Source organism: Juglans regia, chromosome 16 (assembly GCF_001411555.2).
Source record: "Juglans regia cultivar Chandler chromosome 16, Walnut 2.0, whole genome shotgun sequence".
In the NCBI taxonomy this organism is placed as follows: Eukaryota; Viridiplantae; Streptophyta; class Magnoliopsida; order Fagales; family Juglandaceae; genus Juglans; species Juglans regia.
Window position 1 is genome coordinate 25,421,477 of NC_049916.1, and position 18,571 is coordinate 25,440,047.

The window sequence follows — 18,571 nt, forward strand, 5'->3', positions numbered from 1 at the left end:
AGAATCTCGTGCCACATAAAAGCAAAATTTTCTCCATCCTTTAATCAATCCTGAGGGTCTGAATAAAGAAAATACAAAACAGGGGAAAAAAAGAACCAAATGGGCAATTCCAACCGGTCATTGGGTCACTGGGGAGACCTTTCAGCATAAAAAGAAACAATCTTTCAGTGAAAGGAAACTAATGATTTAAGTTTGTTCGGAAGGCAATGTTCCAAAGCAACAAGAGCTACCACAAAAACACTGCAAACCATTAGACCTTAGCCTGATTTCACCATAGCTAAAAGTAAGCTCTTCATTTTCTTGTATTTCTCTTGAAGAAAAGAAGCAAAGGCGAGGCAGCAAAGCTCCCGAGCTTCTCACCAGTTTTGTGGATAAATTACCACCATCACATGAATGGTTGATGAATCGCGCAACATTTCCTACTCTCGTGGCATCGATGTTAATTCTCAAACATGCCTTTCCAGATGGAAGATGCTCCCTCAAAACCAAGAGAGCAGAAGTAAAATGGTCACTTGATGATGATGCGAGTCCATCATACTTTTGTTGCCGATTGGTTGCCTCTTTGGTAGTCAAAACTTCACCCGCATACTCGCATACAAACCGGCCTTCCTCGATGAATTGGTCAGCATACAAACCCCAGCCTTTTCTCCTATCCCTCACGATCTTCAAGCGCAACGAAACCCCTCTCTGAGTCGACCGATTCCCACACTCCAACCCGCACTCGCAACTTGGTCCGCATTCGCTCGCCACATCCAACCCATCGAAACCAATACACGGACACCCAACTTGGTCCCCACACCTCTTGCAATCACACCCGGATACACTCTTACCCGAATCGTCTACCAAGACCAGCCGTTCCACAGGGAGTCGACAGATCGCGTTGTTGGGTCTCGCAGTAAACCCCAAGCCCCAAGCTTGGCGCTGGAATTGCAATGAAAATGAAGGGAGAATCTGTGAAGGGGTGTAGATGAAGTAGGCATAAGGGTGATTATCAACCGTGTTGTGGAATGGGATGGGGAGGTTCTCGAAGGATCTGGAAGCGTCGGAGGATCGGCGGAGAGTGATGGATTTGGAGATGTGATATAGGGATTTGGAGGTCAGAGAAACATGGGATAGTTCTTGTGGGGTTAGCCATGGGAGGACTAGCTCGAAGCATTGGAGGAAAGATCCAGCTGGGTTAGGCTCTTCTTCTAGTCTCTGGTGTTGGTTGGCTTCGCAGCGTTTCCTGGTTCCTAGCGGCCCCATGGAGATGGATCGAGAGTGACTGTCTCTGACTCTCTCGTTTCTGGCGGACAGGTCCGTGCGTTAAATGACCAAATCTCTCCTGACCTGAAAAGAAGAATTCTCCATCCTTTTTTGGTTATCCAAACAGGAATAACGTGTCACACACTAGTTAAACACGTATAATTTTTTTTTTTTTTTTTTTAAGGCAAGATAGTTATATTATATTAAATTAAATAAAGAGAATTCTTGGTAGACAAAATTATCTTAATTACAGACATAGGTGTGGATCTTTTTTATTATAAAAATCTAAAAAATAAAAGGTATATTAATAATGGATATGCTTCTAAATAGATATTTTGAAACCGCCCATTATATTATATTATGCACACATCGATTATAATCTTGATAAAAATTTTTAATATACCAATTCTTAAAAGATCACAGGAGTATTTTCATATTTCAGCTTATGTCTAGAATTTTTACCTGCATCAAAACTTCCTCTTTTTTATTTTACACAATTTTTGAGATGGAGACGATTTATCCACTTCACATTCCTAAATGTTCAATAATAGTGTGGATCTACACAGTGTTTGGTTTAGAAAATTATAAAAAATATAGGACATTTTCATGATTAATGTACACTATACATTGTAGAACTTTCCTATTCCTCATCTTCACACAACATACTACACTTATTTTAATTTTTAAAATTTTTTTAATTTTATTCTTCTTAAACTAATTGAATTATTCTACTTATCATTCATACACCACACATTAGATAAGAAATAAAATTAAAAAATTATGTGTTATGTATAGATGATAAGTATAATTTTTCTACATTGAATACCATGATTAATGGGGATGCCCAGACCAAAAGGACTGAAAATGGTTAGAAATCCACAAAAATGGTAATATTCTTCATAGCTATGTTTCGAAAAACAAAGCAAGCAAGCAGAGTTTCGCTTCTGCATACCCTTCCCAGGTTATCTTCAAAGAGTGATCTTAAAGAAGACAACATCTACAAATTATGAACATAATTCAAAACTTCGGAACCAGATGCTGCCACACGGGAGCACCAAGTTTAGATCATCAATTGAGAAGCTCTGAACATTTCAATCCCAAGGTAAAAATTAAAATGTTAATAGGGTACAACGGGGCTTTATAACATAGATCCTTTATTTATACACCTCTTTAGTTGTGTGTTGTTACAACAATACTCTCCGGCTGATGTTTGCATCTGGACCAACCTAATTTTACACTAGTTGCAAGGCCTCTTCACGCTTGATGTCGAATACCTTGACAAGGACATCCTCCACAACCTAGTTAATCCAAAATGACACAAAGATTGTCACTTCTATATCCAATAGCTTTAAAAATTTGGCACAGTAGTAATGCAAGTTGACCTAGCTCAAAATGGGATTTCTAGCTTCAGAACACCATTTTCCTGTTAAAAAAAAAAAAAATTACCTTATCCGGAGTAGAGGCACCAGATGTTACACCAATTGTTATGGGACCCTCTGGCAGCCAGTTTTCCTTCTCAACCAACTCCCCATGCTATCACAAGTTTACAGTAAGATAATTCGAAGACAAATTATTTATAAGAAAATGAAAGAACAAAAAAGGAGAAGTAAAACAAGGAAAGATTCGGAATCCAAAATCAGTCAAAAATAATGGAACTCTATGCATTGGCACTTACATTAAGCTTAAATGAGATTTTTTTTCCAGGACCTATTCTCTGCTCGCTGTCAATCCAATATGAGGGGATTCCACGGGCCTCTGCAATCTCTTGCAGGTGTGAGGTATTGCTTGAGTTCCACCCACCAATCACCAACATAAGATCTAGCTTTTCATCTACCAGCTTATACATCGCATCTTGGCGCTCCTGCAAATGAAATATGAGAATGTTACTCATGTTAGTCGGTTGGTCGTGACTGGTGAGTGGCTAATGGGGATTGGAAAAAATAGTTTCTCTCTTCCTTTATTGTATTATAGTATAGCTAACAAGGAGAAGGCAATGAGGAGTAGATGGAGATGATGTAAAGAAAGTAAAACCATGACACTAGGGTAAAGAAACTTACTTGAGTGGCATCACAAATGGTATTGAAGCTTATGAAGTGCTCATTAATGTTTTCCACTCCATACTTGCGCATCATTGTCCTCTCTACTAATTTTCCTGTGAAATTGCATGACATATTCTATTGGGTTAGTGGAGATTTATATAAATATCACAACTAGTTCCTTCTTCTAAAAATAAAACCTGAAATAGCAAAACTAACCAATCTCTTCTGTCTCTCCCTTGAGCATTGTTGTTTGATTTGCAATGCCAACTTTTAGCAGGTCAACATCTGGATCAAACCCCTTTGAAACTGCATATTTAAATTTCTGCAGGCAAGCCAATTATCACCTCTAATTCGTTGCATTACACCAAAAATACCAGACAGTGAAGCTTTAAACGAGCAACAACAACCCGTACCTCTAGAAACTCCTCTTTGGTTAAGCTAGATCCATTAAGTTCACCTCCAAGGATGTAGTCACAAACATACGTTGCCTGCATTCGTTCAGAAGTTCATTTTATAATGCATTCCTTATTCAAAAGAGCTTGTACACCAAAAACAACGAACCATTACCAAAAGGAAGAAGACGGTATTAGGTGCATCTAGGACATACCTCTGCCATACTCTTGACGATAATATACTTTCCTGCAAAAGATGCAGTTGCTACAGTTTCTTCATGAGCATATTTTCCATGAATGATTGAGGTGTAATCTCCTTTCTTGTGCTTCTCGACAGTATTCCATACCTTCACACAAACTTAAAAAGATATCATATGAATAAAAAAATGAATAAATCATTTTGAAAAGAAAAATGGACTCGCGAAACAAGCAGCCAATTTCTGCAAAAGGTACCTTAGACACCCATGGGCAAGTTGTGTCGACAATTTGTACATTTTTATCACTCAAAGCCAACATCTCATCCACTGCAGCTCCAAAAGCAGGCAAAATCACAACATCACCCTTATTTACAACTTCAAAGTGCTTATTCCCTTCCTCGACGGGAATATTCTGCACCTCCATCTCCTCTAACCGCTGCAATAAATAGTAAGAATATATGATTGATACCCATATAAGAAGGTATACACCCATCTTCCTCGGAATTCAGCACTAGAAAACACCCAAAGAAACAAGTTCAGAAAGTTCCTTTCAAAATCAAGTCACTGTAAACTTTGGTTGTAAATTTGGAGACCTTATTAACAGTTGGGTTGTGAATGATTTCATTGGTAATCCAGATCTTCTCATCTGGAAACTGTTTCCTAGCTTCATAAGCAATTTGGACAGCCCGCTCAACGCCCCAGCAAAAACCGTAAGCTTCCGCCAGTTTCACGGTAACATTTCCCCATGTATACTCATTTCCATTTTCCTTCAAAGTCTTTATGATATCACCTGAAATTTCCACAGACAAAAACACCAATCAAAGCACCAAAAAGTAACAACGTATTTAAAAGCCACATTTATCTACGAACAAAATCATACAAGGACTTTATGTCTATATAAAGGGACCATATGAGTGGCTATTAAATTTAGACTAGAGTTCAAGAACAAAACAAAAAATGGTAAAAGCAAAACAAAAGCTCCGTTTGGCTGAGGAGAAACCAAAATAAGTGAACAAAAGAAAGAAGCCAAGTTCTGATTACTTTCCTCGTTCGAATTTGCGGCGAAAAATTTCCGCGTCGTACGTAACTACATTCATTTGAAAATTTTCCATTGTTTTTTCACGTAACCAAACAGGAGAATGGTTAAAAGGTTAAATTTTTATTTTCTTATTCTTTTGATAATTGTTTTCTGGGGAAACAGGATCTTTGGAGATCAATTTCGTCAAAGAAAAAAAAAACTCACTGGTGTACTCGCGGTCCATGAGCTCCAGAGTCTCCTCCTTGTGACCGAAGCCTTTCCGATTATAATTTTTGCTCCTCGTCAAGTTCTTCCTGAAGACCTTCGCGTCGAAGTCGGAGTCCACCGCCACCGAAGAAGACGAAGACGTAGAGGAAGAATCCCCGACGCACCGGACGGAGAGAGGCCTCCTGGAATTAAGAGCTCGGGGTCCGCTGAGGCTCTCCGGCGAGAAGAGGTCCGTACGAGTGGGGATACGGCAGAGCTGTAGAGAGATCGCCATGGAAAGAGAGAGCGCACGATAGCGGAGTGATGGCTTGGAGAGCGGTGTGTGCACTGGTAGGAGGTGCGCACTTTATCCCCATTAATGAACCCTGGTGACACATTTTGGCCGATTGGCGTTTTCTGTAGTGGGATCGGACAGATGGATCGTTGTTCAGGATTCGGGAAGAACCACATTCGGTCCTGTGAAATTACAACGAACACCATTCTTATTTCCTTTTTAATATTTTGATTAGACCGACCTCCATTATTAAATTCTATAAAAGCGCGAGGCTGTTCTCGCTCTTGGCCCGTTGGGACGGGGGAGAAATGGTATTTCTAGGTCGTGTATTTTAAAAAATTAATAAATATAAAATTTATATAAAAAATAATTTTTTTAATAATTAAATTTTTTTTTTTTAAAAAAGAGTAAAACGTATAATTCATAAGAGAAATGCTAGGAATTTGGGCTCCTGTTTTTTTTTTTGCCCGTTTGCTTTTTTTTTATTTAGTGATTAAGAAAAAATGATAATTTTTTTACATCATTTTTTAACACTTTTAATTATTTTTTTAAATCATAATATTATTAAATAATATTTTTTAATTATTAAATAAAAATAAATAAACAAGCAAACAAAAAACAAAAAAAAAAAAATCCAAATCGGACTCCCTAATATTTTTCAATTCATAATTATATCTATTGTTACTCGCGACGATGAAGACCCTTGCCAACCCAATTACCAAGCTATTAGCAAATGATGTTCGGTTGTGTTAGGTTGTGTTTGGATGTTGAAGTGAGTTGAGTTGAGTTGAGTTGAGATGATAAAATATTATTAGAATATTATTTTTTAATATTATTATTATTTTGATATTTGAAAAAGTTGAATTGTTTATTATATTTTGTATTGGAATTTGAAAAATTTATAATGATGAGTTGAGAGGAGTTTGGTAACCAAACGAAGCCTTGAGTAGTAGGATATTTTGAGGTATTATGTGAATAATAATAAAAAATTAATAATTAAATATTAAATAATAATAAATAATAACAAAATAATAAATAATAATGAGATTGCTGAGAATACCCAAATTGAAATTCATTTTGTCGTCTTGGATTGTACACGTTCTCACTGTCTTAAATAATTTTATACGACATATGTTGAAATTCAATCCAATAGTAGATGATTGGGGTTTAGTTTGGTTTTATAAACTAACTCATCTCATCTTAATATTTAAATATTATTTAATTTTAACTTTTCTATTTAATCATTAAAATTTTTCTAAACTTTCAAACAAAACATAAAAAATAATTCATATTTTTCGAATCATAAAATAAAAATAATATTTTAATTTTATAATATTTTTATTCTTTTTTTTTCTCATTTTTCAAAATCATATAAAACATATTAACTCAAATCATTTCATTACTATTCATATATTTATTATTTCATATGTGTAAACAAACAAGGCCTAAAATCTTATACGTGCCTTTAACGGCAACATCACAAAACTTAACTATGATAACGTCAACTTTCTTGAAAATGTTTTTGAAAACCTAATATATATCAAATCATTTGAAAATTTTTAAGTAGCTGGACATATATTAGATTTTGAACTCGAATTTAAATATAAATTTCCGTTAGACTAAGGAGTGGTTTGAATTTAGAGATGAATTGAGATGTATTAAGATGTGTTGAGATGATTTGTAAATAGTATAATAAAAATTGAATTATTTATTATATTTTATGTGAAAATTTAAGAAATTTATTTTGAAATTTAAAAAAATTGAATTGTTTATTATATTTTGTGTGAGAATTTAAAAAATTTATAATGATAAAATGAGATGAATTACGAATACAAACGAAGCCTAATAGTATTAATGGCTTAAAATTTATTGAATTTTCTAGTACTGATAGAGCCTGTGATATGACATATATTAGATTTGAACGAGCGTCTATGACTTTCGATTGTCTAAATCCCTCCTATCAGATTCTTAGTGAGTAGGGTGTTATTATAGGAGTTTTGCTACACAACTTCTACTATACTTCACATTTTACATTTTTTTAGATTTTTTAAAATTTTTTTTGAGTTTATTTTTTTAAATTATTTCAAATTTTATATTTATTATTCATATAATAAATATTTGATAAAAAAAAATATAAATAATGTGGAGTGTGGAGCGTTAAGAAGTTGTGAATATTTATTTTTATTATAGTCACACCCAAGTAGGAAAGCCACCTACAATTAACCCCTTCTACTATTTTCCAATAAAAAAACTATATCTTAAAAATATTTCCATAACGCATCATGGATGTCTTTACTCTTTAGTCTTTACTAATCAAATAACAATAAATACACAAAGTAAAGCATACATATTTATTTTTGTCCACAAAATAATATTAAATAATACTCAACAAAACTTTAGGATATTGATGATTGATATCTAGAAACGTCTCAAAGCAGTACCATGCAAGTACTAACTCATTGAAATATGAAAAAAAAACAAAAAACAAAACTTCCATAATCCAAATAAAGAAATTTAGAGATTCATTATTCATCATTTCACACATCACTCTTATTTGTTTATTTATTTTCTTCCTCTTAAACCAATTGAGTTCTCTTACTCATTATTAATATATAAAATAAATAATAAAATATACTTATTCTAATAAATTTAAGCTTTTAGAATAAATGATGATTTCACATGATATCATAGTTTGAATCTTAACTCTATATTTTATCCTATTTAATTTAATATTTCACGTATTGGACTATTCATTTAGAGATAGTTTATCCCACACTTAAGAGAAAATGTTAAGATATAAAATAAATAATAAAATCTACCTATTTTCATAAGTTTAAATTTTTAGGACAAGTGGTGATTTTACACTCATCATCCATGCATAACATATTTGATAAGAGAAAAAAATAAAAAAAATAAAAAATCAAGTAAAATGTGTATTGTGTTGATGATAAATAAAATTTTTCAAAAATTTAATATTACATGACCATGCAGAAATGAGTGACTTATGAAGTTCGCATGCTTATTAATTCATATGAGCAGCAACGCCAACAAATTGCATGCTATTTTATTGGTTCTTAATTATATGTCTTAATTTTTGTCGTCAAAATAAATTAATTACACATTCAGGTTGCTTCAATGACATGGAGCCTTAAATTTTACGGCAAATTTGAATTTATTTGCGTGAGTCGCAAATATTGTTGATCCTTTGCGGGACCCATCATATCCAGATGGAGTGGATCGAGTGTTGCACAACTCCGCAGCTAAAATAGCACCACAGCATAATCTACAGTTTCTTTCTGTACAATTTTCCAAAAACATTCCCTGGCAATGGAGGGTTGCTCTCTACAGTCACCGGCCTTAACCACTATACCATCTTCGCTATTCCCTAGTGGCTTCATTGAGAAACCTTTTGTGCATGGCCAAGTTCTCAAATTTCGCAATTCAAAGGGGTGCTCAAATGCCAGAAAGCTCAAATTTCTTAGTACCAGAGCTCAAGCTTCAGGTATATGCTTAATTCTCCCACATTTTATCAACTTGTGAAATGGGTATGCTCAAATTTAACCAAGACTTTGACTCTTTTGTTTTGGGTTGTTATCTATCTTATATAGCTTTGATCTTTTGATCTCGTATCTATCTCCCTATGTCATGAACGGATGGGCTTCCTGCTATTAAATAAGTTTTCATCATAAAAACGTAGTGAAATTTGGCATCATGTTTTCCAATTCCACCCACTGCATGAGTTGCCTTTGAGTTTCAATTTCTCAGTCGGCCCATATAAAGTTGTTGACCTTTCACAGCAGACGTGTGCAAGATATCGTAGTGGTAACATGGTGGTGGGAAGGAAGTTATTGGCCTTTGAACGTTACTTGAAGTTATACTATGGGAGGGGGAGGGGGCAATTAATGTGTATATATTCTACAGAGACGTGGAATATTTTTAAATAATTAGGGAAAGTGTAAAGCTTAGGGGAGGGTGTTTCTAAATCACGTCAACGAATGAAGAACTTATGTAATTTCAATTAAAGAAAGCAATGAGGAACATCATTTGAATTTTGGTCAACTGCAACTGTACTGTTCAACATGCGATTATGCTTTTGTAGGAAGGTGCTGAACTACATAAATGCTTGGCATGTGTGTGTGTGTGTGTGTTTAGTAACTAACTTGACCTGTTAATTAAAGAGAGATTTTTTTTTTTCATTCCCTCTCCTGCCGCTCCCTTCCACCTTAGGCTTAGGGTGTGCCAAAACATAGTTGTCTTCGCATATCATTTGATTGTGTATTGTTGTCTATGGTTTTCCTACAAGGCACAGCAAAAGTCAGGTCAGAGGCAGTTGAAGCACTTCCAAAGAAAAAAGATTTGAAAGACGATGATCTTGTATTTGTTGCTGGTGCCACTGGTAGAGTTGGCTCACGCACTGTGAGGTTGCTTTCTGCTTTCAACTCAACTCTATATAAATTATCATTCAACAGGATGCCTGAGTTTCAAAAAATGTTGAGCTTTCATGATGTTTTTCAGGGAGCTTTTGAAACTTGGGTTCCGAGTCAGAGCTGGTGTGAGGAGTGTACAGAAAGCAGAAACTCTTGTGCAAGTACAAGTTTAATTGTTAATTATATTATTCTACTACCACCCTTTTGTCTAAAATATATCGGTATTGAGAAACTAATAATCCATTGCAGAGTGTTAAACAAGTGAAGCTATATGTCGAAACTGCAAGTGAAGGAACTCAGCGTAAGAAAAGAAAGCTTTCAGTGTTTCACTTTCTTATTACATGTAGATGCTATTATATTTTGAAACTTAGGTTGTATATGAACATTGCCCTTAACAAAATCTACTCCTATAGCATATAACAGGTTGTTTTTGGTCTTTAGCCCAGCTGTAGAAAAGCTTGAAATTGTGGAATGTGACTTAGAGAAACAAGATCAGATTGGACCAGCATTAGGCAATGCATCTGTGGTTATATGCTGCATCGGTGCCAGTGAGAAGGAGGTCTTTGATGTCACTGGACCTTATCGGATTGACTACCTGGCCACCAAAAACCTTATTAATGCAGGTAAGTGCAGATACTGCTGGTTATGGCTTTTCATGGTTCAAGTATTTAGGCTTAACACCCATCACGGTTTCATATTTTTGCGAGTTCTGGCTGAAATCTCATAATATTTCATTCTGTCGGACACAAAAGAAATCTACAGAACAAAAAAATGACCTAGAAGCAATTGAATGCAAGATTTTCTAATTAATTAGTCGTTCTTAGTAAATCTTGTTAAGAAATTTTTGTTTTCCTCTTGTGGAATGCTGCTTAGACCTGCCAAATTCTGCATGGTCTCACTGGACAATTTTGGGTTAAATAACTTTGAACTAGTGAGTTCTAAATTGCCTGAACCTTGTGCAATTAGTTTTAAGTCGAACACATGATTTTAAGTTGTCTGAACTTTGGAGAGTTAAGCCTGCTTGTGAATTATCAAGTTCCAACTTTCCTTGGACTTGGCCTGGAATGGGCTTCTGAACTCAGGCAGGGCCAAACAACAGTTTTATAGTCTTCTTTGTTTGCCTTAAAATCTGTGATTTGGGGTGACGGGTTGAAAAATGTGGTGTCAGTTGCTTTTTCATTTTGTGGACAAAAGTTGACTATGTCAACCGATTATTTTGTGCTTAAGCTTAAAAATGCAAGAAATTTTATCACTTATTTTACTGTGCAGCAACTATTGCAAAAGTTAAACACTTCATTTTGCTTACCTCACTGGGAACGAATAAGGTTGGGTTTCCTGCTGCTATTTTGAAGTAAGTCTGAAGCTTTCCTCCTCACAGTTTCCAGTATGTTGATTAGCTCAGTATCAATAAAAGAGAACTATTCTGTACTTTCTTAATCATTAGATTTATTTTATTGATGGTCTTTATCTTCTGCTTCTATAGTTTGTTTTGGGGAGTCCTGATATGGAAAAGGAAGGCAGAAGAAGCTCTGCTAGCCAGTGGACTTCCCTACACTGTTAGTGTTAATAGTACTAACTGCTGAAAAGTTTGGTCAAATATGGTATTTTTGGCATTTTATTACTCATTTAATAGTCTTCTTCAGATAGTGAGACCTGGAGGCATGGAGCGGCCTACTGATGCTTACAAGGAAACTCATAATACTACCCTCTCTCAGGAAGATACTTTATTTGGTGGCCAGGTGTCAAACCTTCAGGTATTCTTTCCATGCAAATTTTTAGAAGGTTGCGATAAAAACTTAGCCCTGATTGGAACTCCCAATTGATTGTTACTTTTATTATTTATTACCGATGACTTAAGGTATCATTCAATCCGTTTAGGAGTGTTATGATATAAATTAAATAACAAAATCTACCTATTTCCATGAGCTTAAGTTTTTGGAACAAGTGGTGATTTCACATAGTATTAGAACATATGTCCTGAATTCAAATCCCGACTCTACACTTTACCACATTTAATTAGATATTCTATGTGTGGGGCCCACTCATTCATTGAGAGAGAGTATTAAAATATAAATTAAATAATAAAATCTCTCTCTTCCCTTGAACTTAAACTTTTGGAACAAGTGGTGATTTCATATGGTATCAGAGCATTCAAATCCTAACTCTACACTTTACCCCATTTAATTAAATATTTTACGTGTTGGGTCTACTCATTGAGGGGGAGTCTGGCCCACACGTGAGGGGGAGTGTTATTATATAAATTAAATAATAAAATCTACCTCTTCCCATGAGTTTAAGCTTTTGGGACAAGTGGTGATTTCACAATGAGTATCACTCAATTCATTCATGATTCAATCGGTGTTACTGAAGAATGATTAAAAGCTGTCTGAATGTTGGCATGCCAATAAATAAAGGTTGCAAAGGTGATAGCTAAGTTGCGTCCCACTTTTACTACTGAGGTTGGGGCATTTTATTATTTGATTGGAATCATAAGGTGAGGACCAGTCATTGTATAGGTGATTGAGGCCACATGGAAACAGATATCCATGGAGTACTTCATCAATAGATAGAAAATTTTGTCTTGCTTACTAAGTATATTTTGTGATTTTGTTACTTCTCTTTTTCTGCTCTTTTTTTCTTCATAGATATATTTTTCTCTCCCAAACATTTTGTACTTGCTCAGGAATTTAAGAGAAAGAATTGAAAATGATGCTTTGGATAATAGGTTTATCCATTTTGATGCTAGGGAATGTTGTGAATCATTTGTTGATTGCTTTCTCAACATTGGAGAACTTGAGTAAACCAATAGTGCATGTTACATCCCGTAGGAAGAAAATGTCTCTATTATATTGACAAAGTAGTGAAACTGAAAGTTCAAATGCTAAAGAGTCATCCATAGTTATATTTGGTCGAAGAAACATGTTATTTTCCTATCAAAAGGCAAAAGCAACCTCTGTTGATGCAGGTGGCAGAGCTCATGGCAGTCATGGCCAAAAACAGGAGCCTTTCATATTGTAAAGTAGTGGAGGTAATTGCAGAGACAACTGCACCAATTACTTCCTTGGAGGAACTTCTTAAAAAGATCCCATCTCAACGTGTTGACATCTACTCACCAGAGGTAGTTTTGTTATTTTCTTGCCTAAGTAGGTGAAGAACACTTTTTTCCAAGTAAAATAAAGTAGGTGAATAACACTTTGACTTGTATTCCATGGACATCGAACTTTCATGGAGAACTTGAGGCTTAAATTACTGAAGCAAAAATTCAAACCACATGGCAGTGCTTTATATTTGACTGCTATGGTTTATCTAAGCAGAACGTTCTTCTTCTTTTATCTACAGAAGTTTACCTCTTTACTAATGAGAAGTGCTTTACCCCCAAAGGCTAAAACCTGATTCTTTTGTTCCTTACTGATTCATTTGTTGTCATTAGTGTCATGTGAGCTTTCACCTTTCTCATATCATAATTCATCTCAGGTATATCTAGAGTTTTGATAATCCTTCTTTTTCAAGCATTGCCTTTAAATAGTTTGCCGTGTGAAAATAAGAGAGTATTGAACATCCTGAAGTAGAAATGACATCTCTCTAGTTACCTCTTGCCTATATCCGGTCAGGAGATAATTGATTGCCCGTGGCTAGGTAGGAGGGTGAATCATAGGCACCTTGCCATAAATCCACTGCGTTAACTATTTAATTGGATATGTCAGAAGTGAAACTATAGCTAACCACGGAAGGAGCCAAATGAATTGTTACCTTTTGTGTCGTCAGGAATCAGGTGCTGCAGGTCTGCCTGATTCAGCACCATCTGTGACTGTCAAATCTGAGGAACCAAGCACTCCAATTAAGAAGGAATCTTCCAGTGCAAAAACAATGACAGCACAACCACTCTCTCCTTATATTGTGTAAGAAGATATATGTCTTGCCTTGTCTGAAATATATATTTTTTTATGGCAACCAATTACTTCCTTTGGTTTTCCCATTTTCAAAGTTAACAAGAATCAAAACCACCTACGTCACCCTCGAAGCAGTTTTTACAACATTTGGAATTTGGGCACTGTGATGATAAGTAATCAAACCTGAAAATCTCATTATGCCTTCAGACCAAATATATGTCAAGAATGAAAATTTCACAGTTAGATGATCTGAACCACCAGTATCTTCTACTGCACCTGTTGGTTGGAAAAACATACACATCATTGATGCAGTTAGAAATTGGACAATTGTTTTTTAATGAGCTGATTCATTTTGGTAGTTATGAGGATTTGAAGCCACCCAGCTCTCCATCCCCAACACCAAGCGGTCCCAAAGAAACGCCTTTATCACCATCTACTGGAGGCAATGATGTAGCAAAGACTCTTGTGACTGGTGTTGTTGAAAAAGTTCCTCCCCAGAGTTCAACTTATCATTCTTCACCCTACGCTGTGTAAGTCTATTAATGATCATGAACAGCTACTATAATAATCTCCAATCTTAAGTTTGCAAGTAAGATTCTTCTTATGTGTATTCCCATCCCCTATTTTGTGCCATCTATAAAGGCTAAAGGTTCATTTGTCCCATCAAGGCCACTTAGCAAAATACCTGTCACAGGAGTGCAGCCTCCCAACAAGAATCAATTAAAGAAACAAAAGCATAGACAAAATAAATCCGGCCCGGAAGCAGGTTCTCCTTTATAATTCAAAAAGTAAAAAATGCTTCTTTATGTTTTCAAATGGCTCATGTATGCTGTTTAGGGTGAAAAAGGCTGCTGTGTGCAGAATATTGGCATATCTCTTGGTTGTGAAGATCCATGAACAATATGATACCAATTTTCCCCTTCCAGACATAGGTGTTATGGTGATTTCCCCCTCAGTTGCTTAAATATTCCAATGTGTTTTTGCTACACTAAACCAGAAAAGGAAAAAAAAAAAGGCGTTCTTCTACATTATACCCATCTACCTGAGGGATGAAGTCAATATATATATATATATATATTATTTTGTTCTCAAACCTGGAATCCTTAAAGGCAACACGACAAGCTATTAACTGATTTTTGGTTTGATATAAACCTTTTGTTTGCTTTCCCTTGCATCTTATTCTTTATTATACTACTCACATGTTATGGCAAACTCTGTTTTCAGATATGATGACCTGAAGCCCCCTACATCTCCGTCTCCTAGTGCACCAACTGCATCAATCCTCCCAACACCTAATATAGATGGCGGATCCAACGGAGGTACCTTGTCAGTCAACAACATAGCTCAATCTCTAACATCAGATGAACCAAGGGATAAACAGCATCGTGCTGGACCAAAGCCAAGACCACTTTCACCTTTTACTATGTGAGTTTTTCCTGGGTTTCCATCTTTGATTCACTTTTCATTCGACACATTTTTGTGAAGGTTATCTAGAGGGGGAATTTACTAGATCATTCTGCTCTGTCAAGCTTTTCTAAGTAAGGATAAATAAACACTAAAACCATCTTCATTCTACATGCATATAAAGCGTGTATTTAGATTTAGACCTTAGATGGTTCATTTTTGTTTTTGTTTTTTATTTCACACAGTTCTGATTTAGGTAACGTCCCTTTAATACTATAGGGGACTAGCATCTTATGAACTAAAGTTTTACTTTCATTTTGCCAATAAAAAACCAGGTATGAAGATTTGAAGCCTCCAACATCCCCAATCCCATCTCCAAGGAAATCTTAGAGAAATTACTGCCGATCCTTTTCATCAAGGTAATAATTCAAAGCTGTCATACCTTTTTTTCCTGGGAGGATAATTTTTCCTCATTGAGGCTAAATCCTCAGCACAGAAGTGACTTTGAGTGCATGATTTGAATCAGAAGCATGGAAGTATGTTGCGACGGTGGTTTAAACACGTATACTAGTAATCACTGAGAGGCAAGCAACTGAAATTGCGGGAGTAACTTTAAGGATGATTCTTGTATATTGTTAACATTGATCATTACATACAATTATATCTGTTCTATATACTCTTCCTTTTATCTCTTTCTTTCTTTCTTTCTTCCTCTTCTTCTTCTTCTTTTTTTTTTTTGTTTTTTGGTATTAGGTGTAAACAATAGCAAGTTCAGTTGGACTTCAAAAAAATAAGATCAGTACTCTATGTTTCCTACTGTCCTGTATTATGATCTTCTTTTTGTTAGGAGCAGCCTTGAGCTGTAAACTAAAATTTGCATGGCATGTTACATGAAACATACATGGTGACAGTGTTTGAAACTGCCTTAGATGTTTGATTAGTCTTTGATTATAATTATTTTCTTTTCCTTTTGTTCTGTGGGTTAACTTCTGGGTTTTCAGATTTTGTATCATGAAATTTACTGAGCATTCCATCAACCCTAGACGGGTTGGAATTTGGATAGCATTCAAGTTATTATTATTATTTTTTGCGTCGACCATTTTGGCTTAGCACCGAGATATAACAACTAGTAACAAATAAACAACTTCCAAAATCTTGTATCAGGTTAGGTTTAATTCGTGTCAAGTCAGATTGAGATCCTTTTTTTTTTTTTTTTAATATAAGTAGGAAAATTTTATTCATCGAATGAAATAGATATACACAGGAAATAGGGGGAAAAGGGATGAAGAGTTGTTGAACTCTTTGAATCTTGCTGTCAGACGACATGGGGGGGATTAAAGATAAGATTGTGAAATGGGAAAGGCCGAAAGAGGAGTGGTGCAAGCTTAATGTGGATGGTTGCTCACTAAAGAATCCAGGTACTGCAGGTGTAGGGGGTATTATAAGAGATCATAATGGTGATATGCAAGTGCCTTTCTCAATGCCTATTGGCTGCCATTCTAATAATTATGCAGAAGTCATGGGGCTGTTTTATGGTCTGAAACATGCTAGAAGGTTGGGTTTTGATGCAATTGAAATAGAAATGGACTCGGTTTTGGTTATTGACTGGATTAAAAAAAGGAGATGCGGATTGTGGTATATGGATGATTTCTGGGAGGAAATAATATGTTTTTTGAATGAGGCCAGTTGTTCTTTCAAGCATTGTTACAGAGAATGTAACGCTGCAGTAGATAGCATGGTAAAGCTGGGCGCAAAAGGAGAAACGATTTTTACTTCCTCTGCTACAGATCTTCCGATGCTTACGCGAGGAGCTCTCAGGTTGGATAAACTTGGGTCACCGTATATGAGGAGGCAGTAGAGTGTTATGGTTTTGGTTTTTGTTTATTCTGGTTTATGGGGTTGTAATGGGTTTCTGTATGCAAGTAGTTTTACATGGGTGTATTTGAAAAAAGTTGTTCATATGTCCTGTTTTTTCTATACAGGCCTCGTTTGTATTCGTAACTCATCTCAACCCACCTCAATTCATTTCATCTCGTCATTATTTCATCTCGTCATTATAACTTTTTCAAATTTTCACATAAAATATAATAAACAATTCTACTTTTTCAAATTTTTACACAAAATATAATAAATAATTCAATTTTTATTCTACTATTCACAAACCATCTCAACTCATATCTAAATATAAACCACTTCTTAGTTTTTTTTTATTGGATTGGTATTATCATGGTATTCCTCTGCTACAAGTAAGGATTATCAATAAAACTTGGAAGTATTGCTCTCATTTCAGGTGAAAAAAAAAAGCCAATATACACAAGAAGTATACAAAAGAAATATTTAATTTCATTCTAGGATGAATTAATCAGATTCAGATCTTATGAATCAATCCCGATTCAGTCTATTTAAATCAAATTAATCAGATTCTTCAACCCAAATATATTAATTTCAAGTTGGGTTCATAAGTTCAACAATTGTCAATCTTAAATATGAGTCCTGCCACACCACCGATGATGGGTCCCGATAATGTCATTTGGTTTTTTGATTTTTTTCATTCATTTTTTACACACTTATACATTTAAAAAATTTAAAAAATCATTCAAAAATATCTCCTTAATCAATAAATAAAAAAGATATATATATTTCGGACCCATTTGTGGGGACAGGTAGCATTTTCCCTTAAATATTGCATTGGGGTTTTAGATTCGTGTTAAATCAAACTTGCACGTAGTCAATCCTAACTCGATCCTTTTAACTAATCTCATGTAGAGTCACATATTATATATAAAGAAAAAATTGTTATTTCTAATCATTTTAGTGATATCCAAAACGCCACAAGGTGATCCCAAAAAAATATCATAGATTCTGTTAAAATTTAAAGATGAGTTGAAATAGTTTTAAATGAGTTGAATAAAATATTATTATTATTATTATTTATTTTAATTTAAAAAAATTAAATTATTTATTATATTCTATATAAAAATTTAAAAAAATTATAATAATAAAATAAAATAAATTTCAAATTCAAACAAACCTTAAGCTGATCATTACATCTTTATAAAAAAAAAAAAAACTGTACGGCTAATCAATGATTCAATACATAGTCATGCAGTGGAAATAAAAGCTGTATTTTCACTCTATCACAATTTTTCACTCGAAACGATATTTCTAGTTATGATATAAGTATTGCGTAATTTTTTTCAAATAAATAAATAAATACGGATTCATATTAAAAATAATTAATTTTTTAATAATATATAAAATTATTATATGATATTTTCAAATTACGTATTTTATGACTGTATATAACATTACGTTATTAATTTATTATTATTATTTTTCAAAAGGCAAAAAGAAAAAGTCAATCACCGACAAACATACGATGCTGTTACAATAGTACTTGATTAGTTTCCACAAAACAAATAAATCAATCCTTTTTTTTTTTCCACTCAGATAAGAT

The 18,571-nt window shown here is 34.5% G+C and overlaps 3 protein-coding genes across 9 annotated transcripts; 1 reads left to right on the forward strand and 2 right to left on the reverse strand.

The window, feature by feature from the left end:
• Positions 1 to 16: 16 nt before the first annotated feature.
• On the reverse strand, positions 17 to 1,361 carry LOC109003288 (histone-lysine N-methyltransferase SUVR3-like). The gene has a single exon (XM_018981372.2). It carries the CDS (start codon positions 1,243 to 1,245, stop codon positions 187 to 189), a length of 1,059 nt encoding a protein of 352 aa, XP_018836917.2. The 5' UTR covers positions 1,246 to 1,361; the 3' UTR covers positions 17 to 186.
• A 759-nt stretch (positions 1,362 to 2,120) lies between these two features.
• On the reverse strand, positions 2,121 to 5,556 carry LOC109003310 (4-hydroxy-3-methylbut-2-enyl diphosphate reductase, chloroplastic-like). The gene is made up of 10 exons (XM_018981403.2): positions 5,117 to 5,556; positions 4,467 to 4,663; positions 4,130 to 4,309; positions 3,892 to 4,023; positions 3,698 to 3,772; positions 3,501 to 3,606; positions 3,303 to 3,397; positions 2,921 to 3,106; positions 2,692 to 2,778; positions 2,121 to 2,543 (listed from the first exon to the last, which is right to left on the reverse strand). Exons 1-10 carry the CDS (start codon positions 5,391 to 5,393, stop codon positions 2,478 to 2,480), a joined length of 1,401 nt encoding a protein of 466 aa, XP_018836948.1. The 5' UTR covers positions 5,394 to 5,556; the 3' UTR covers positions 2,121 to 2,477.
• Positions 5,557 to 8,670: 3,114 nt separating this feature from the next.
• LOC108980615 (protein TIC 62, chloroplastic) lies at positions 8,671 to 16,034 on the forward strand. 7 transcript variants are annotated; one of them, XM_035686409.1, is made up of 14 exons: positions 8,675 to 8,895; positions 9,697 to 9,814; positions 9,909 to 9,981; positions 10,070 to 10,121; positions 10,267 to 10,443; positions 11,090 to 11,171; positions 11,304 to 11,376; positions 11,464 to 11,574; positions 12,786 to 12,938; positions 13,586 to 13,719; positions 14,070 to 14,240; positions 14,935 to 15,135; positions 15,450 to 15,533; positions 15,606 to 16,034. In XM_035686409.1, the coding sequence occupies exons 1-13, from the start codon at positions 8,721 to 8,723 to the stop codon at positions 15,502 to 15,504; spliced, it is 1,575 nt and encodes a 524-aa protein (XP_035542302.1). In that variant the 5' UTR covers positions 8,675 to 8,720; the 3' UTR covers positions 15,505 to 15,533; positions 15,606 to 16,034. The 7 variants fall into 7 exon arrangements, with proteins under 7 accessions (XP_018807140.1, XP_018807139.1, XP_035542302.1 ...); XM_035686408.1 differs by having other exon boundaries at positions 15,611 to 16,034; XM_018951591.2 differs by having other exon boundaries at positions 15,644 to 16,034.
• Positions 16,035 to 18,571: the final 2,537 nt, after the last annotated feature.